This window comes from Prenolepis imparis, unplaced genomic scaffold, assembly GCF_030444845.1.
Source record: "Prenolepis imparis isolate NDT839.2.m4 unplaced genomic scaffold, iyPreImpa1.0 SCAF_6, whole genome shotgun sequence".
Classification (NCBI taxonomy): Eukaryota; Metazoa; Arthropoda; class Insecta; order Hymenoptera; family Formicidae; genus Prenolepis; species Prenolepis imparis.
The window spans coordinates 11,980,777-12,003,191 of record NW_028141164.1 but is presented as its reverse complement, the minus strand read 5'-3'; the positions used below and the strand labels follow the sequence as shown (position 1 = coordinate 12,003,191).

Sequence of the window (22,415 nt, the reverse complement as noted above, 5' to 3'; positions counted from 1 at the left end):
CGGACGTGCATTCACGGTCCGTGTATCGCGGAACGGTGCAACAACCTCCCGGTGGTTATTTCGGGGTGGGTCTCGTGTCGCGGAACGCGCCCGTGCGAACCGCATGCGACTCTGCGGGAGATATATACACGCGCGCGCGCGTAGATATATCTCTCGGAAAATTAATTCGCCCGGGTCGCGCCCGGGACGCGTAAACATACATATATATGCGGACTGACCTGTTCTAATCGGCCGGACGGCGGAAATCTGACTTTGCGCGCACACGGAAGTGTAACATTCGCAAAATTAGCCGGATATATAGTTGAATGGCGCGTCGGAGTGACGGAGGATAATTTAATGACTCGATGTAGGGAAAAAAATGGGGTGAAAGAATACCCATTCGAGAGAAGCATAGAGGACGGAAATAAAAAAATCGATATGTGAAAAGTTTAAAGGCGGTTACGAGAGTCCAACGTGTATAAATATCTTTCTGATCTCTAAAGGATAGATAGTTTCAAAGTGATGTGTTTGCGATTTTTCTTTTTAAATATAATTTCAGGTAGGAAAGAAAGGGATAATAAGAGTTGAGTGCAGATGTTAGGCGCAGCAAACTTGTTTTTAAAATAATTATATAATTATATTCTTTAATTATACTGTAATTAATTATATCGTCAATATAATTATCGAAGTATTTTAAAAATAAGTTTGTTGCGCCTAATAAAAAATCTGCGCTTGGCTCTTATCAGTCCTTTCCATACCTGAATTTGTACTTATATATCAGAGCCTTTTTAAATTATTATTATAGTTTTATTTTTAAATTGCACTCGACTTGAATCGTATATTAATTATGCTATTTATAAATCAAAGAAATTTAAATGATAGAATATTTGAAAAAATAGAAATACTAAATAAAGAAAGGAGAGAGAGGGAGAAAAAGAGAAATAGTATAAAGAGAGAGGCTTAATGACGAAATAAAATTCCATCAAATATATTTGACAATTTTAAAAAGATATATGGTGACACTCTTATTTTTAGAATATGATGTGGATTTTTATATACATATTCATTATTTTTACATTCATAAAATGTCATGTGTATGTGTATAGATATATTTATGTATATTTTTTGCATATATTTCAAAATTCGTTATTACTGCCATAATGGCATCATCGATTTCGCCAACAATTACCGGGTTATTTCGGTCGGATTAGAACGAACACTGATTTGGTTTGGTCGGACATCCGTAAAATACGTACTAGGTGTTATGTGCTACTCACTGTAAAATCGCATTAGGTACCCATAACCGCAAACCGCGATAAGAGCATCGTATATTGCGTTGCCCGTTATATATACACATATGCGATGAACACGATGATCACATAAATTTTGTTCTTATATAACTTGTCAATCAAACAAATTGCCCTTTTTTTATGCAGACAATTTATAAATTACATAATTATCAATTCTTAAATTATATAATCAATTTATAAATAATATAATTGTCACTATATATTAATATAAATTATATACACACACATGTACATATCTTATATACATAATATAATAATATCTAATTATCTATAATAATATAATATAATTATATTATTACATATATAATACAATCTAATTATATATAATAATATAATTATCAGCTTATTAATATAATACTGATTTTATCGTGATATTTTTTTATCGTAAATATAAAAAAAGGGATATTATAACATTTTATAGAGCAAAATCTCTAATTTTAATCTCATTATATTTTTAATCTACTTGTATCGTATACTTATTCAAATATCTCGAGTTTAGCATATATACTGTAAAAATGAAGTATTACACCCTCATCCTGTACCCGTACTTTGCTCGAAGCGTAATTTGCTTAACACTGCGCGTGTATATATACATATATATTTTTCCAGGGATTACATCACTGGCTTTAGCAATCCAGACCGCGTTTTTTCATTCATACGAGATTACCTTCACCCCTCGAATTTTTTTACGAGCCTCCCCGGATCCGCGCGATCACATTCCGCCCCCGTCAATAATCTGGGATCCATTAGTTGCCGCCGCCGTTAACGAACTCGCGGATAATCAATTTTCGGGAGGCAATTATTAGCTTTACTCGAGCGAAGTGGCCTCCACATCACGGGTGTGTCCGTCGTCCGCGAGATCCTTTAATGCGCCCCCCAGCTCTCTGTATCTCTCTCCTGGATGGTTAATATCAATTTTCCTTGCCTCCCTCTATTGCCGAGGCAATATCAATTTTATCCGCCGCGGAGCGGGAGATTTTCGCCCTTTATTACGTCAGCAATCATTCATCGGGTTCGGCACTTTCTTAATCGCTCGTCTGGAAATTACTTTTCCACGCGATTCTTAATATTCCGTCCGTCAGTTTTGACGGATTTACCGTATACGGATTTTTCTCGTTGCCTGAGTCGTTTACGAGTCGAGTCGAGCGTTTGTTGCATCTGACACGAACGACGATGAAACTCTTGCAGAAACTCTGAGTTCAATCGTTGCGACAAATATTGGATTTACGCGAGGAGTGAGGAATTCTACAATTTTTTTATTATCTTGTATATATATCGAAATTAATGAGTCTTAAACTTTATTTTCGAATTTTACTTACTCACTTGGAGAGATCTTTATTTAGATAGCTGTGAAATCATGATTCACTCTTGACTCATGGAGTTGTATTTAGCGAATCGAGAAATAAGATTTATCATAAAATTTGTGAACAATTTTAGTTTTGAAGAAATAGTCAAATGGTTTTTGTTACAAAAATATTTTTTAAATCATATAAAATCATATTAAATCGATAAAATCGATAAAATAAAAAAAATTGTAAAAAATATTGAAATAAAACAGCAATAATGACATTCCATTCATTTGTGCTTGCATGATTGGAGCCAAGATTCAATATATAGAATACAAAATTGGAATTTTTATATTTTTATTTTTAACTTATTATATTTGATTAACGGAAAGAATTAAAAAAACAACTTTTTTGCACAAAACTATAAATACATTTAAATTTATAAACTAAATTTTCTTGAACAATTTCATTGTTTTTTTATTTTATAATATTTTAATATAAAAATATAAATTGAAAAAAAAAACACCGTATTTTATTTTTCTATCCGCTAGATTCCTGCTGTTTTTATACCAGTTATGTTTAATCTTTCTCTCACGAGTTTCACATTTTCGAAATCTTTATTTCTCATGCTAACTATATATGATATGTATTTGAAATACAATATTGTTGTTTTATATATAAAAAGATCTTAAGCAATATCGGACATTTCTCATGTTCGCGCGGATTTTTCTCATTATTAGTGGAAATCTACGGGCTCGCACAACCGTAGATTAAACATTTCGAGGGCTCTCTAGTACGCGCACACAGGAGTCGAATATCGAGACTCGACTAAAATTCACAAAAAAAAAATATATCCCTCATCCGCTTTGATTGCGCATCGCTCATCCTCGCCGAATCCCACGGACGAATCATTAAAAGCTTTAACGAACCGTTTGCGCGTAATCAACGGATCCGAACGAAAGCCGGCCGCTGCACGCGCTCCTCATTTTTCACCAAGTGGAACCGTTAACGCGGAATCGTCCATCCCTATCGAGAGTAACGCACGAAATCGCCCGTTAAGTCCGACAATGCGCAAATTTTTTTCTTCTTTTCTTTTTTTTTTTACCAGCGAAGTACTTGATGAACAAAATGTCACTGACAGATCGGATGGTTATAGAATAATTGATGCTTTAATAATTATATATTGATATATGTATGTAATATATAATATACATTAATACACAGAGATTTCTGTCTTAGAATTTATAATGAAAATCATGGTAATTGTGAGACAATATAGCATGGAAAGAATTTTATGAGAATTTCTCTGATTAATATTTATCACAATACAAAATAATAATAATATCTATTACAATAAAATACAAAATATGTTTGATTAATTTTACTAAAAATACGGTAAAATTAATCAAACATATTTTTAAAATTCTTTTTATACCATATTGTCCCACGATTACCATGATTTTTAGGGTAAATTCTAAAAGAAAATTCTCTGTGTATGTATGTAATATATAATATAAAAATATAAATAATAAATTATTATATTATATATAATATAATATATATATTAGACACAAATGATTTCAATAATCGCGTCTTAAAATCCTTGTAACATAATTATATGTCATGTTGAATCTGCATCATCAATTATATGTTGAACTTTGACATTAAACGCGAGAAATCATAAATTTTTTAGTCGAAGGGATAACAAGGTACATTTCTTTTTTAGTTAAAGGGATAAAAGAGTAAATTTAGGAGACGCCTCGACAATATTTTTCTATCTTTTTATTATTAATAATCATAAAAATGTGTAGTGATTCAAGTGAACTCAGTGTTTTATTGAAATCAAAGGAGCTTTTTTTTTTTACATCAGGGAACACTTTGATTTTCATAAAGCGGATCAATGAAACTGCTTTATCTTTTCCATTCGGCTCCATTAAAATACATTACATTGATACAATTTAATAATATGATTTAAAAAATACATTTTCACATATGGAAAATGGATTCCGCGACAAGTGATCAAAGTTTCAACAGCTATTTATTAATTCAAGGATCGAAAATGGAGTATATATATTTCGAAATATATTTCGCAAGTGTACTCTGTCGAATGCGAGTGACACGGTGTGTAAAAAAAAATCGCGTTTATTTCTGCATATCTATATATCGGCATTTTTCGCTTTTTTGCGAGACTTTTTTATGTCGCATGATTTTCGACACGCTATAACATGATTACGGAACAGTAGTAAATAAATGGACCTTAAGTTAAGACACGCGGAAGTGTCATACACAGGCTAATTAGCTGCAAACGGAGAAAGAAGAGGAGAGGAGCACCGCTATGTAAATCCGCGAGATTTCCATAAAACAATTATGTCCGAGTTTACCGTTGTTTACTGGCCGCGAGCTAATACCGCATCCATATAAATCTCATCCGGCCAACTCTCTCTCTCTCTCTCTTTCTCGCTGGAGAACCGTGTAAACGCGAATTTCGACGCTATTTAGCATTTGCACGGACATCATTAGCTCTCGTAATGGTTAATTAATTCGAATCCTCTGACCTTCTGTCCAGCTTCGCCTCGTTCACATCGAATTATCTGACTAATTCACGTCGATCGCTCTATTTTTTTTTTTATTAATATTTCGAGAAATTTTTATCTTCTTCTCCAAATTCAGATATCACTTTTCTCGTCCTAGATTATCTAGCTGCGCAATTTTTAAATGTGAAATCTTTTCATTAATTACATATATTTTGTAGAAAAATTAACATAATCATATGCGTTTTAAGATAATAGACTTTCCGAGCTCGAACTTATACATGGAATCCTAGGATTCCCAAGCTCATTTAGGTCTTGAGGGAGACTATGTATGTAGCTTAATCTGCGAGATTAGTCGCGAGATCGTTTCGATTTACTGTCGCGATAAATTAAAAGGATTAGCCAAATCCGCGGGAGAGATGCGCAACACATATGTTTCGAAAATTACACTTGTCCCCGCAGTAATTCATCCAGAATGATACGCATTAATCGCAATTTATCACAAACGATGTACATATCTGATCCGGGCGATATAATTTTCGGTCGTATCTTCTTACATTAGGACATAAGCTATTTTCTATTTTACGAAAAAATCGAGAATATATACATGAATGTCCGCAGAGGAAGGGGCAAAAAAATTAAGCATTTGCTCTCCCTTTGAACAAACACTGGAATTTACTTGCACATTTAATATAAAAAAATAAAAATAACAAAAGAACAAAAAACTTTTAATTAAAAAAAAACAAACAAATTTCAATTATATCCATGGAAAAAATCCTGCGGACGCTCATGGATTGAATTAAACATTCATTACTCGGTGAAAAATAAATTCGGGAGACATTTTTGTGGGGAAAGATTTTCAACGGTGACGTCACTCTCTGATCCTCGGCAGGGTTGGCAAAATTCCACATTTTTTGGATATAGTCCATGCCAGTGGTAAAAACCGGTATTTTCCGGAAAAAACCGGCAAAAACTGGTACTTTCTAATAAAAACAATAAAATAAATAAAAAAATTTTTTATATCTTTAAAGTTTAAAAAAATGTATTTTATATATTAATTTGAATTAAAGAAGATTTTATATTTCTCTTATTTTTTCAATCATAGTGATTAATATGGTTTATTAATTAAAGCAAACGCATATTTTTTCATAAAATTATATAAATATATTTTAATGTAATCATTTTTATCGTTTTTGCCAGTTTATTCCATTGGATAAAAAAGTCCGAGACGGTAAAAACCGGAATTTACCATTTTTTTCCACTTACTGGACTTTTCCGGCCAACCCTGATCCTCGAACGTCAGACGAGTAATTAACCGAATAAGGTATAGAGGAAGTGTTTCGGCGATATTAGCATCTCTCCTCGGAGTGCAGCGAGTTATCTCTTTCTCTCTTAGAGGGGGGTAGCTGGACAATAACTTTCCCTTTAATCGTGTAACTATTCATCGCTCCAGCTTCGCCCAACACAATCATATATAGGGCGCATAATGCGTAAGAGAGAGAAAGGGAGAGATGGAGAACGCGTTTGTGAGTTTGACAGTTCATAAATGCGTATGGAATCTCTGAGGCACCTTTCGTATATCACCACAAAGTTCGCGGTGGTATTATATAGAATACATCCGTTTCGCGATTCTCAATCGCATTTTGGGATGAAAGGGAAAGGGAGGAAGGAAAAGGCGTTCCGCTTAAAAGCGCGGTTCCCGTGGGTTTACATCCCGAGCAACGCGGTGATCGATAAAAGGGGGTGAAGACCCATTGCCGATGGGCGCTTTATTTACCCTGTTTTAACAGCTATTCCCTTCGCGTGTCGCGATCGAGAAAGGATATTACAGAGTTACATGAACGACGTGGTTGCTGGAGCGAATTTTGTAAGATTAAAAAAAATGTAAGGTTTTTTTTTGTATAAAATATTTTTCCCCATATTTTTTCACAAGCCATTTTTTATGCAGTTTCAAGGGATTACGTTCTATTGTGAAATGCGTCGGGAATATAATGGCGTTATTTTACGATGAAATACACGCGAGCTCGTTAAAAAGCTCACATACACGAGAGAAAATGTTATAGTAAAAATTGCAATATATTTTTTGTAATCGTGAAACATATTGACTTGTAAAGAGAAATCACAATGTTTTTAATTAATATTATATATGCATTATATTTTACAAAGGAGAGTATATTGTAATTATTCAAATATTTTCATGCACAAACTAATAATACCTACATAATCACGTTTAATAAACAGAAGACTATAGAACAAATGTGTAATATTTACAATTTTTATAATAAACATCTTAATATCGTTATATTCCAGCTTTATAATAAATGCTGCGAAAGGGCTTCTATTTTTCATATGTAATTTGTAAAATATTCTTCGTGTATATTAATATAATTGATATATAAAAAATTGTACACACAATATACACGTACAATATATTACTGATACATAATAAGATAAATATTTTGTCGTAGACACATTAACGTGGTTATATATATATATTATATATTAGTATATAGATTTGCGCGTGGCTAATACGCGTTAATATCGAAATGTTTGCATCTGCGGGAGATATTCATAAATGCGACCATTTCCATCGTCATAAAGTTTCGCGGAGCACATATTCGCGCACTCTAATCGCACTTGATCACGTTCTGCGGATTGCTGTATTTGCTATTATGCGAGAACCCGCCGTTCTATCGTGAATCAATACAATTTTGCTGGCAAATACGTTGTCAAACAATGTATCGCTTCCTGCCACGACAGATCCGTGATGGTATCAATCAGATCAATGTAATGTTCGATTAGTCTACAAGCTTACACGTACAAGCTTACACACACAATATATCTTTGCATAGAGATAGAGTATCATTTTTAATAGATTTATTTCTTGATTAATATATTCATAAATAATACTATTTTACTAGTGGATTTAGTAATTTCTAAGATTTAAATGGTTGTATAAAAATTATGTTTATATCTCGAGAAGAATTATTTGTGCTGAACATTTTTATCGTAGTCGAAAGTATTTATTATTCTTTTAGTATAATTAATTATGAAAACAAACACGCAGACATTTAGTTGAAATATGTTTAAGATATACTAAGCGTCGCATTTTTATTCATACCACAGATTAGAATCACCATCAGTGTATATATTAATAATTCTGTTTTGCAATTTAAATTTTTTTTTTTTTAATGTGCGAAGCATCTGTCAGCCTCGAATATCAGCAGACAGATATCACGAAGCAAGGGGATGTTAAACTAATTTATACTATTTGAAAGGAAAGAAATTGTCTTTATTTCTTTCAAGTTTTTATTTCTTAAAATTTCTGTAAAGAAATGATAAATTAGAAATTATTAATTTAAGTAATGCATAATTGAATAATGAATTAAATGATCGTTATATGAGATAATTAATTTTTTTTTAATTTAATAAATAAATAAATATAATAATATTAAATAATATAAATTGAAAATAAAATATTATATTATAATAAGTGGAATATTGAACAATTTAATTTTAATAATTAAATAAATTTAATTTGAATAAATTTTAATATTACAAATTAGTTTATAAATCGAAATAAATATTAAAATAAATTATTTATATAATTTATTTTAATAATTATTATATAAATTAAAATGATATTATAATATAAATAAATGTAAAGATAATTGGAAGCTCGAAAGAATAATAAATTAATTGAAAATATTATTGATGGAAAGAAATATAGAAAAAAAGGAAGCAAAGGGGTGAAAGTAATTTCAGTAAGAGGGGAATGAAAATTACTGACCGCCACATGACGAGATCGAAGGGCCAGATGACTCCGTTGCGATCTGTCAAAACGATTTCCGCAATATCAGGCCGACTGTACGATCGAAATAATTCCGCAGATTTGCAAACAACCGCGTCGCGTGCCGTGATTTTACACCGCATTCTCTCTTCCATGTATTCTCACGGATAACGCATGCGGGAGTCGAATACAGTCAATCATGGCAATTTGCATCTCTCCTGTCTGCCGGCGTGTTTCATCGCCTCTCTCTCGCCCGTATCCCTCCTCTCTCTGTGTGTGTGTTCTCATCTCCATTATCTCTATCGGCTTGTCGAATGTATGCCTTGTGCCTTTGGCGCAAATCACGTCTGATTGAGATTTCAGGCCGGATTCGTGAATAGAACCTGATTTATCGGCCTATATGTATATACCTATATGCTCGTCTCCCCTGCAGCCGGCAGCGAGTGCATTAAATTGCATCTCGCACAAGAGGAAACCTCTCTAATTACTTATAATTCCAACAGCCGTTTCTTCAAGTTGAAAGGTTGGAGAATTTTTCTACTCCAAGTTGGAATCTCTTACAGCTGTTGGAAACTCTACAGCGATATTACATGATCTATATAATCTCTTCGTTAAAAAGAAAAAATTCTGCATCAGCGGCATACATTTTTAAAGTTCTGCGATATAGCTGAATCTTTTTTTTTTTTTTTTACTTCACGGGACGCTGTAATCTCCACCTAAGCCACCTTCCTCGAGTCTCCTTTGTCCAGAAAAGCGACACCTCACGCGAAACAACGAAGTTCCGGGGGGAGAAATTTATGCGGCGTAATAAATTCGCAAAGTTCATTCTGACGATGTTTATCGCTTCCATTACTTTTGGTGCCCGACGAAATAGCCCTGTGGTTCGGGGATGCATATCGAGAGTGCACAATGATATAGCGTGGAAAAATATTGCCGCGATAGTTTATATTGTAAACCGAACGATCGATGCTCACCGATGAAGAAAGTTATTCAAGTTGTTGGGAAAAACTTCGACAACTAAATTTGCGTCTATATTTAATCTATATATATAATATAGATTTTTTTCCTAGTCATTTTACTTTTTCTTTTTATCAATAAATAATTATTCTCAATGAATATTTATTATTCTCTTGATTTTCCAATTATCTCTGATATTCATTTTAATTTATAAATTATTTTTTTTAATTTATTTAAATTAAATTTTTCAATATTCCGCTCAATATAATATTTGATTTTCAATTTTTAACATTATTTTATTGATTTATTAATTAAAATTTTTTAATATTAATATTTTAAATATAAATTTAAAAATCTATATATATATATTTTTGTAAATTTGATTTTTTAAATATATATTGTACGTATAATTATAAACACTGCTCAGAAATTGACGATTATTTTCACTCGTTTTACGCGCAGCATCATCCTGAAATATATAATCATTTATAATCATTTTATATTTTCTTTTCATCATTAAGTAATTATTTTCAATTAATATTTATTATTCTTTTGATTTTCCAATTATCTCTGATATTCATTTTAACTTATAAATTATTTTTTTAAATTTATTTAAATTAAATTTATATGTAATATTAAATTTTTCAATATTCCACTCAATATAATATTTTATTTTCAATTTTTAATTGATTTGATTGATTATTTTATTGGTTTATTAATTAAATTTTTTAAAAATTTAAAAAATCTATACATTTATTAATTTTTGTAAATTTGATTTTTTAAATATATATTGTACGTATAATTATAAACACTGCTCAGAGATTGACGATTATTTTCGCTCGTTTTACGCGCAGCATCATCCTGAAAAAGCATCTTCGACCGTCGTATTTCGTGTAGAACAAAATACCGTAGACTTTTCCCTCCTACCTTCTCGCAAACAGTTCGATACATAAGGCTATTTCCTATTTTACACACTCGCCGCTAACATTTCATTAGCTACTTCACCGGATAAATTTCCGAAGAGGCGAAAAATCTCCTACATTACGGTCCTACGTGCACATAACGTAAAGGGGTGGGCCATTATATATCGATTGTCGATTCGCGACGCGGACGAAGAAAAAAAAAAAGAACAAGAGGTAGGGTACCCTTGCCAGGGCCAGGAAAAGTAAAGGGGGGGAGGAGGAAACGTTTCCCCCAGGTACTTAGATCTAGCTCTATAACACCGCAGACGCATTACACGTCCGGCGCACCGGTTGCCGGGCCTCGGCCGTTTTCGTTTTAATTCAAGTGCACGGCATGGCATTTAGCACACCCGGATGGAAAAAGCTGCTGGAGAAGAGAGAGAAAAGCTATAGCTAGCATAGTATGCAATAGTCCCTCGTCGCGTGCACGTGTGCACCGAGGGCTCTGACAGTGTATAACTTTCATCCCGCGGTGAAGTTCCAGATGTGGTACCCCGGAAAAATATTGCCTGCATCGTAAAAAACCTTGCATATCCCGGACAAGATTGTTTTTTCGCGTATGTCGCTTGCGTCACACGATAAACGATCTGTGTTGAACAACACGTGGCAAGTTTCTACGTTTCTACATTTCTTTATTTGGGAAGGAACGCTGAACAATTGGAGGATTAAGCGAAAAATGGCATACGCAAGATAGAAGAGAGTTTGCAAGTTTTTAATGGAATTTAGAAAATAATACGAGATACAGCTGATATATATTTTTTATGTATAATAAGGGACTTGCTGAACCAGATTTTTGAATTTTCTGAGATTTTTATTATGACACATAATGATTTTCAATTAATATATTTATTAATTTTTTGAGCTTTCAATCTCTAATATTCATTTTAACTTATAAATTATTTTTATTAAAGTTTATTCAAATTAAATATATTTAAAATCAAATATTTCTAAATATTTCAATATTCAACACAATATATATTTTATTCTTAATTAATATTACTTAATTTAAGCTATTTATTAATCATATTCAAAAAATATATATATAGTAAAAAATGACAAGGTAGAAGAGATCTTACAAGTTTTTAATAAAATGATTAAGAAAATAATACGAGAGATAACTGATATATATTTTTTATATCTAAAGACCTTGCTCAAACAAATTGAATTTTCCGAAATTTTTTGTTATAGCAGATGAAAATCACCCCGTATTTCATTTCGCATATCAAAAAGAGTTTTCGAAAGCTCTAAGCTCGCTAGACTGCCAAGTTATGTATATCGAAAAAAGTTCGCAAGATTTTAATCCCATTCGCCCAACGCGATGCATTTAATCTAGAGGGAAAAAAACGCGCGTGCATCATATCATATTTAAAAAAAGAAATAATAAAATAAATAAATATGCGGAAAATATTCTCGTATGCTAGTATTTTTTTTTTATCTTTCATCTCCGAATTAAATTCGTTTACAGGTATGGCTATACGAATCGCAGATTAAAACGGAGATATGAAAAACAAAAAAATATTGTTTTTACGATAAGAGATTTTCGCAAATAAAATGATATTAAATTACAAGCTCGAGCAAATAAATGATGTATGTATGTACACATATCTAATGCAAGACAGTAAAAGTTGCAACGTTAAAATATATATATAAAATAAGTATATATACAAATGCTACTAAAAATATCCGTGAGATAAAACTCAAAATATAACATCTCGTATTTAAAATATTTATGTCATGTCTTCGTAAAACACATTGCATTAAAACACAGTTTCGTTAAACTTTATACGTAACAATAAACGGAATTAAAATGGAGTGAAGATAAGAGAGACAACTCCTATTAAATTAGCTTTTCCCTCATCTCTTAGCGCCAAATAAAGTCTAATCTATTTCAAAATTAAGTGCTAATTAAGTACTAATTAAATACTGAAATCCAGAATTAGATGTTCGAATCATTTGGCAGACAAATTAGATTTGTATTGGAAGGAGGGCGAAGCTTGACTTAATGTTAATCCAGTATTTAAAAACCTCATATGAGAAGATGAATAGGTATATGAAAAAAAAATCGAGAAAAAAACTAATTGTTAAGACATAAGAATTATTTATAAGAATAAGAAGATGCTCTAAGAAACTATCAAAATCAATATTGTGTGTGTATGTATATAACAATTTTCTAAAAATAATTTATTATATTTTATTATTATATTATTATATATATTTATATAGTATATATGTATATAATGTAATAAATTATTTATATTATGTAGTTCACCATAGCAGGACAATCGATTTTTATTGCATAAAAATAGTTTTAGAAAATGTAATACTTATGTTACTTAATTATATATTACTATAATATATATGTATATTTATATATAACTATTTTTTAAAAATAATTTTTATAAAATGTTTATATAAAATTATTTATTAATTAAATATTATATAAATAAAATATTTTTAAATAATAAATTATTTTTGGAAAATCATTATATGTATATGTAAAACAATTATCTAAAAATATTTTTATAACATAAAATAGATTGTCTTGACATCTTGAATTGCATAGAAGATTAGGCAGAGTAAAATTAAGACTATAAAATTATCTTTCTAATCAACAACTGACCCATCAAATGTGCTCTCTGTTGCAGAAGTCGAGGAGCGCTCAAGCGGGAAGGCGCGCGGCGGCAAACTAGCGCGTCGTGCGCGCTCCTTCAAGGAGGACTTTCTGGAGAAGCTCTCCCACATGCGTTCCCCCGGAAGCGGAAGCGGCGGCGGGGGCGGCGGAGGCGGCGGAGGCAGCGGGACGGGTACGAGGGCCGCCTCGCCCTCGTCACCGCGGACGCCGCGGGACAAGAACGCCTCGGGTTGCAACGATTCCGGCAACACTCTGGACAAGAATCCCCTACGTGATCTGCACATCCACGTGCGGCAGGTCCAGCTGGCGCTGCTCCACTTTCGGGATGTCGTGTCCAAGAAGAAGCTCGAGATGCTGCCCGGGAACGGCACGATCGTCCTTGATACCGTCACCACGATACACAACGCGTTGAAGTCCTACCTGCTCTACGACAACAGGTGGAAATAAAGTCAAATCTTATCTAATAATTGATTATAATTAATTTATATATTATAATTATTATTTAATATATATATTATAATTAATTTATAATTTATATAATTTATATAATTTATATAATTTATAATTTAATTTATATACTGTAATATAATATATGTTATTTATATTATAATTAATTTATTATAATTCATAGCTAGCTTCCTAGCTTCTGTTTTGCAACCTTTTTATATCAGATAGATTCAGAATAAATTTAGAAAAATATTTGGAGAGAAATTCGATAAGCTCTTATGGAAGAATTGTTCATCCATTGGTGTACATTTTGTAATGAACGTCATTGCGATTTTTTAATGACAGAAAGAGACATAAGTTGAATTGAAATTAGCACGGAATTGATTTCTATTTTTTTTCTGCTAATCTTATATTCTGGAATTTGGTTGCAGCTCCACATTGGGATCCGCCACGAATCAGGTGTACCAAGCGTTAGCGCAATTGCTGAAACTTTGTGATGATGTATTGCTGCACGGTGATCAATCCTCCGCCCTGGACACCGAGAACGTGACGCACGTTATCGGCCTGGTCGAGGAGGCGGTGAAAAATCTAGTGGCCCTGGCGCACGAGAAGATCGCCAACAAGCAGAAACCCGCGTCTGTTGCGAATAGTAATAGGTAATTTACAGCGATAAAACAAATGGAATTTCAATGCAAAGTAGCGAATAAAAAAGAGAAAAATAGTTCCTACGCCATCACGTCATCAAAATCAACATATTAGAAGCGATTATTGAAACTGATGTAAGTCACTATAAATGCATTATAAATAGAAGGACAGTGTAAAATAATTGTACGCGATTCTTGCTTGAAACGTTTTCTCCCGAGCAAAGTTCAGCAATAGGAATTGTAAATATCTTGAAAAAATAATTTATTAAAACTTGGACTTATTAGAACTTCCGGATACGGGTCGGAACTGACGCAAAGAAACTCTCTGCCGGATATACCTTTGACACCGAGAGAACGGCAGATCCTGGAGCAAACGGCGGCGAGCAGCAGCTTGGTTCGCAGCTCGCACAGTTCGGAATCGATCTTGCGGGATTCTAGTCCACCTCCGAAACCTCCGCTGCCCGACAGGTAACACTCGTTTTTCATTATATGGGGGAGAGGTGGAGGAGATAATAAATCACTTGTCATTGTCTCGGCGGTCTTGAACGTGGAAATACTCGATCCCGTAGAACAAATGTATGTTTGTCGGAGGAAAACAGCTCTTCCGGTACACCTCCTCCGTTACCGCCGAAAAGAAGAACGAGGACCCAACAGCTCCTGGACGAGTCGGAGGGTCTTCTGGCATCTAGTCTCGATAGAGTATCCCTGCGGAGTCGATCCCCGGAGGATTCGTCGTCTCTTCTCAGCGCGTCCGCCGGCAGTTTGGATTCGGCCCTGAATCATTCCCGAGACGAGGACGAGATTCGAGCTATAATGGGACCAAATGACGAGTCCTTGAATGATAGCATGGACCTAAGTCTCATGGCTACTATTCAAGGTAACTATAGGTTCGCTTTGCATTCAAATTTTATTTTTATTTTCTTAAGGCTCCTGGATCCTCGCCGCTGCCATGTTAGATTGTGACGTCAGAGGCGAGAAAACACATGGTCGATGAAGAGCCAGGAGCCTTAATAAGTTGGCACCCCTATGTTATGCTATCATAGCTCTGTTAAGAGTTCTGAGTTATTTAGAACCATAGGAAGAGTTCTTGATAATTTTTAGAAATAGTTCCGGTCATTATGATAACGAAAATCAGTTTCAAAAAATAGGGGTGCCAACTTCACATTTTTTTACACATCGAGTTCCAATAGTTTTGAGCAGAGTTTTAAGGTTCTTTTAAATAGTTATATAGTTCCTGATTATTTTTTGAAAGAGTTCTGCAATTTTTAGATAAAAAAACGTACCTTCAATATCGAAGATATTTCTAAAATATCTTCGATATTGAAAGTACGTTTTTTTATCTCTATAAAAATTGCAAAACTCTTTCAAAAAATAATCAGGAACTATGTAACTATTAAACAATTTAAATTTACTCACCTCATGGTTGCTCCTTTGTTGCCCGATGCCTCCCCGGGCCTCCTTCTCGTAGAAGTTTCGAAACACTTGCACTCACGTTATTTTTTTTCGTTCGCAACGTGCGGCGACGCCCGGGTTTTAGCTATCACAATCTTCGACGCGTTTCGGTAAAACGCGAGACTCGCGAGAGTTTATTCGCGCGCGAATAAAACCGAAGCTCCATTTTCGCGTTGCCGCTTTCTCCGCAAGACCCACTTTTCGCAGGGGCTTATCGAACGAAGATGATCAAGAGAGCGACTTCGCCGCGACGCACTGAAGTCGCCGAAAGATGCAGCGAGACAAACATTGAGCGCGATTCACGATCGACGAGATCAATTTCACGTGTGCGATCGCGATTATGATGTCGGTACGTGCGACGCGATCGGAATCGATACTTATACGATAATTAATCGCCAAAGACGCTAATTAATACACTCGTCCTTTAGCGGACCGGCAAGAAGCGCGCGACCGTTAATCACGAGCAATCGAAGAAGAGCACTGGAGGTGGAGCTAGACTGGCACTGCCAGGTTCGAAACGCGCAACGATACGTCGCGCCGAGTCGTAGTGGTGGGGCATTGTAGGGGGTCGCGACGTGGGAGCTCGGCGAATCACGTCGCGACTACATACCCCCACCACTACGACTCCCACGTGTAGTGGCACTGCCAGGTTCGGAACGCGCAACGACCAACGACACGTCGCGACAAGTCGTAGTGGTGGGGCATTGTAGGACTCGCGACGCAACGTATACGTCCGAGGTTCAGCGAATCACGTCGCGACTACATACCCCCGCCACTACGACTCCCACGTGTACTGGCACTGCCAGGTTCGGAACGCGCAACGACCAACGACAAGTCGTAGTGGTGGGGCATTGTAGGGCTCGCGACGCAACGTACGTGCGAGGTTCAGCGAATCACGTCGCGACTACATACCGCCACCACTACGACCTGGTGGGGGTATGTAGTCGCGACGTGATTCGCCGAGCTCCCACGTCGCGATCCCCTACAATGCCCACTACGACTCGGCGCGACGTATCGTTGCGCGTTCCGAACCTGGCAGTGCCAGTCTAGCTCCACCTCCAGTACTCTTCTTCGATTGTTCATGATCAACAGTCGCGCGCTTCTTGCCGGTCCGCGAAAGGACGAGTGTATTAATTAGCGTCTTTGGCGGTTAATTATCGTATACATAAAATTGATCTCGTCGATCGTGAATCGCGCTCAATGTTCGTCTCGCTGCATCCTTCGGCGACTTGAGTGCGTCGCGGCGAAGTCGCTCTCTTGATCATCTTCGTTCGATAAACCCCTGCGAAAAGTGGGTCTTGCGGAGAGGTCTTTCGCAACGCGAAAATGGAGCTTCGGTTTTATTCGCGCGCGAATAAACTCTCGCGTTTTACCGAAACGCGTCGAAGATTGTGATAGCTAAAACCCGGGCGTCGCCGCGCGTCGCGAACGAAAAAAGTTACGCGAGTGCAAATGTTTCGAAACTTGTACGAGGAGGAGGCCCGTGGAGGCATCGGGCAACAAAGGAGCAACCGTGAGGTTAGTAAATTCAAATCTAAAAATTGCAGAAGAATTCTTTCAAAAAATAATCAGGAACTATATAACTATTTAAAAGAACCTTAAAACTCTGCTCAAAACTATTAGAACTCGATGTGTAAAAAAATGTAAAGTTGGCACCCCAATTTTTTGAAACTGATTTTCGTTATCGTAATGACCGGAACTATTTCTAAAAATTATCAAGAACTCTTCCTATAGTTCTAACTCAAAACTCTTAACAGAGCTATGATAGCATAACATAGGGGTGCCAACTTCACACACCCAATTCTCTTTGTCTACTTAATACACCATCATCTGTCGACTGTAACGTTTCGCGATTGCGAAACTGCAGTTTCAGTTATTGCGGAATGCGTTGTAGAATTGTAAATGCATTCCCACATGAGTGCTCATGGTCAACGCTTACTCAGCATATTGGTTTGGTGTTTCTAATCGTGTCTTGTTCTTTTCATCGAGTTCAGTCTACCGTCGAATGTCTAAGCCGTACAAACGTGTTTCTAGCGAACGTATTTTAAACAAAGTACTTTATTAATATCGAAAAAAGTTTGCGATAATTATGAATCCGGGTTTTTCCCACGCTTTATACACCGTAGTTAATAATAAGTGGGTAAAGTACGTGAAGCTCGATATAAACTACGAAGGTATTTCAAGAGTTTTGTACAATATCGGATATATATAATAATTAATAATATATCAATTTCTTTTCATATACATAATCAATATATGCTATTTTCGTGATATAAAAGTATTATAATATTAGCGAGAGTATAAATTCAGAAAAATTTATTATTAATGCCGTGCATATTTATATAGCGTCAAACTGAGTTTATTTACACGTTTATTTTTAATATATAATGATATTTAAGTTTATCAATACAATATATAACATATATTTTCTGCATCATTGTGTGTGTGTGCAGGCATGCAAGTGAATGGTACATCAAACTGTAATTGCTGGGATGGTTCTGAAACTAGCATACCAAGTACTATGTTGCTAGGCCAACAAACACCTCAGGAAATGCTTAGTCCATTCACTGGTATGTACTTTTTATCATGCGAATAGTTTAATAAATAGAACAATTTAATAATTAATTTTCGAAGAAAATTTGCGAAATTGTTGAACTAATAAATTAAAATTACATATAAATTATTTCCATAAAATAAAGTTCAAGAGCGCCCTATTATATTATTTAATTAAGAGTTGCTTAATTCTGTTATTTATTATAAAATTTCAATTTCCAAACATTTATAAAGATTGGAAGAGGAAAGGAATATACTATATATATGCGAGAGCTAAAATTACGCAAGAAGTCTTGAAATAGTTAGTGGAACAAGTTACGTGGGTGACATCGACCTTCCGGCCGTGATGATTAAACAGTATCTTACAGATCTTCGTTCAAGACGTAGCGAAGCCTTTTGCTCCTCTCTCTTTCACTTTACAATTATCATAAATATCTAAAATAATGTCACATAAGTCTAATTTCGGTTGGAAAAATGTCAAAATATTGTTTCGTAAGAAAAAATTACCATAAGCATTGATTTATGCATTTATTCTTATCGTTTTTTGTCTTTATTTTTGATTACTCTAAATAAGCTTAAGTATTTATTCTCGTATTTAATTCGTACTTATCTTGTTCTAGGTATAGAGGGAAAGATGGAGCGATTGTCTACGCAAACGCAGGAGTCGGGCTTCGTTTCTATGCACTCTCAACGAAGTTCATCCCAAAGTTACACCACCGCGTCCAAGAGATCGTCGCAACAGAGCAGCATTAGTTATAATTCTCAATCATTTAACGCACAGCAGCAACAGTCGTTCTCCCAGACCAAGCTATCCTCAGACAGTAACGGCTCTATTTTTACACAGAAGACGATGACCAGCTCTAAAAGTACCACTAGTACGACCAACGTATCTGGAAACGGGGACCCAGCTTTATTAGAGAAATTGGTAAATGTGGGTGTTTGTCTCGTTTTCGTTTATTTTATGCGCCTTATTTTTTTTCTTTCGCTCGAATCTTCGTTAAACGACAGAGTCGCCTGATCTACGTCTCTCGTACGCAGGAAATGAAATCGACAGTTACGTCTGATTCTAACGGAGCGCCTCCAGCATTGCCAGAGAAGCGATCCAGACGAAAGAAGGAACGGCAGCCGTCGCAGTACGACAATGTACCGGAGAACGAGCATTTATCCACGTGCAGTTTGCACACCAGTAACGGGGACAGTCCGGACGCCAGCAAACCACCTCCTCTGCCACTAAAGAAGCGGCATAGTAAGTGTTCCCCTTAACGAATTACTATTAATGTCGCTAATGAGAGAGAGAGACAGATGAAGGAAGCCAACAGAATATCTATATAACAGCGTTGGTGTTTTATTTCTCTCCTATTGTTTCAATTTTAAGATATATATATATATGTATATGAAAAAATTTTGAGAATATTTTGACCGCATTGGCGAATATTCCTCGTCACATTATATATTATATATTATAAAGCAATTAATTATATATTATATTATATATTATAATTATTATATATTAATTATATATCAATTATTATAATAATTATATATTATATTATATAATTATATATTATATATTATAAAGCAATTAATATAACATTTTTGTTTTTATATTGATATACGATCTATATATACAGTTTATTATGTCGATATTAAAGAAAATAGCATAGACATTTTTTTCCACACAAATATTATTACATTTTCGTAGTAGATTATGAAAAACTGACGCAATGTTTTGTATATCCCCCAGTGTTCCAATCAGTGGCATATTCCGGTAAGTGGGATCCTGCCCACATAATTCAACTACTTCCCCCCCTCTCAGCAAACTTTTATACGCTAAGTTAATGTCCTATGTTTCATATATATATTTACATCAGATTTTAAATTCCAGGCTTCTTGCGGCATGTTTTCTATTTGTTCTATTTTCTTTTTACCTCAGATATTTTTAGAATACTTTTTTTGTTTGTTTGATATTGAGCTTGAATTGATTTTTATTAATACTGGCAGCTTACTCGTGATTTATTTTTAATTCGCATTATGAGTAATATTGCAAAGATTTCACTCATGATGTTGAATATTATATTAATCATAAAAATATAAGTCATACTTATTTTTACTTTTAACTTATTCGTCTAAAATCTTATTAAAAATTAAATTTTTACTATATAATTCACAAAATCATTAAAAGCATCAATATATATTGAGTCACTTTTTTCACGATGTTATACGATAGAAAAAATCCTGCGAGTTTTCTGCAATTAACACAAATGAGTGAAAAGTAGAGCAGAGCTTACGTGGGCATTCTTTTTCTAATTAATTTGACCTTTTTCACTAATAGAGAGTCGGTTATGCTTCATCGGTTGTCGAGAGTTTAAAAGCTCAGTTTTCAGCCTTCCGTCGAGGCAAACGGAACTAAGAACGAAAAGAAATTATTTGTGAAATCTTCCTAACTTACGTGACACTTTTAATGAAGCCTGTAATTACTACTACTCGCACTATTTGCTCCCATTGTGCAATAGTTATCAAAGTGTAATAATACAGCGATACGAAAGATGCTGTTTAAAAGATTCCACTCTTATTCCAGTGAGTTTGACTTTTTCATTTTTTTCTTTTATACATGGCTTAATTATGGAAATAACGAAGACACACAACAATATATTCGCTTGTGCATCAGTGTTTCCACACAATATCTATACATCGTGCGCTTTAATATCTTATTGCAGCCATACATCGTGCTTGCTGCAGTCATACAGACTGTATTTATATATGCCATTAAAAAAATTGAGTTTTTATTTAGAATAATTTATAGTAACAAAAGATTTTATTCTCTCTTTCGATGACGAATTCTCTCTCTCATGAGATTCTCTAATTAATACACTTGTATTTCAGTTATGGCTTACATGGAGATGTTTGGAAACTGCTCCCACAGTAATAACGATTTCATCTCGGGTCTCGGAACCCGTCATTCTGTAGCAGCTTACAATTCGATGCAAGCAGAGTGGCAACAGCACGAGATGTCCCTCACCACAACTCAATCGTGTTCCTTTGTCACGCATACTGTGGCAGCTCTACACGATAGCTCAAGGTATCGTGCGATATACATAATTTATATACGTTCTTCTTATAATGTATTTACTCGCTTTTATTATAGAGATATACAGGATGTCCCAAAAGTCCTGCAACAGGCAAATATCTCGAAAACAAGGGGCTTTTTGAAGAAAATATAATAGGGCTTTAAATAACAATGTTAGCGTGACTATAAATAACATTGTTAAGGCCATGTAAAATTTATTTTGAAATTTTTTAATGGAAAAAACCCTTATACATATTTTTTAAATTCTTTCCATATCATCATATTGTTCCACGATTATCATGATTTTCAGGATAAATTTTAAGAGAAAATTCTCCCTGCGTACCTTAATATTTTTATGCATAAAATAATTAGACAAATCAATTGGTGTAAAGAAAGCGCATAGTTATTTTTAAGAAAATGTATACAATTTGCAACATATTTTTTCTTAAAAACAATTATGCGTTTTCTTTACACCAATTAATTGGTCTCATTATTCTGTGCATAAAAATATTAAAGTAAGATTACCGAAAATTAAATAATTTACAAGATATTTTGTATTTTATGTCAAAATACTGTATCTTTCAAGCCTCATAACTTGAAAAATACTTAATAGAAAGAAATATTATTATAGTGTTTCGAAAACCTCTTAAAATAAGCTACATGAATATGTAATCAAAAATAAAGGTTTCCATTTAAAAATTTCAAAGTGAATTTTACGTAGACTTAACAATGCTATTTATAGTCACACTAATATTACTATTTAAAGTCCTACAACTTTTGAAACATTTGTCTCAAAAAGCTTTTA

General features: G+C 34.2%; 1 protein-coding gene across 10 annotated transcripts in view; it reads left to right on the top strand.

The window, feature by feature from the left end:
• C3g (C3G guanyl-nucleotide exchange factor) overlaps positions 1-22,415 on the top strand; it is a 93,863-nt gene that overhangs the window by 63,676 nt on the left and 7,772 nt on the right. For 5 of the 10 annotated variants that reach the window (XM_083040228.1, XM_083040220.1, XM_083040222.1 and 2 more), the window contains 9 exons: positions 13,461-13,884; positions 14,326-14,550; positions 14,824-15,006; positions 15,108-15,415; positions 18,444-18,560; positions 19,164-19,474; positions 19,582-19,789; positions 20,288-20,311; positions 21,427-21,622. In XM_083040228.1, the coding sequence (XP_082896354.1) occupies positions 13,461-13,884; positions 14,326-14,550; positions 14,824-15,006; positions 15,108-15,415; positions 18,444-18,560; positions 19,164-19,474; positions 19,582-19,789; positions 20,288-20,311; positions 21,427-21,622 (1,996 nt within the window). The remainder of the gene's footprint in view (positions 1-13,460; positions 13,885-14,325; positions 14,551-14,823; positions 15,007-15,107; positions 15,416-18,443; positions 18,561-19,163; positions 19,475-19,581; positions 19,790-20,287; positions 20,312-21,426; positions 21,623-22,415) is intronic. The other 5 variants (XM_083040226.1, XM_083040223.1, XM_083040227.1 and 2 more) reach the window with 5 other exon arrangements.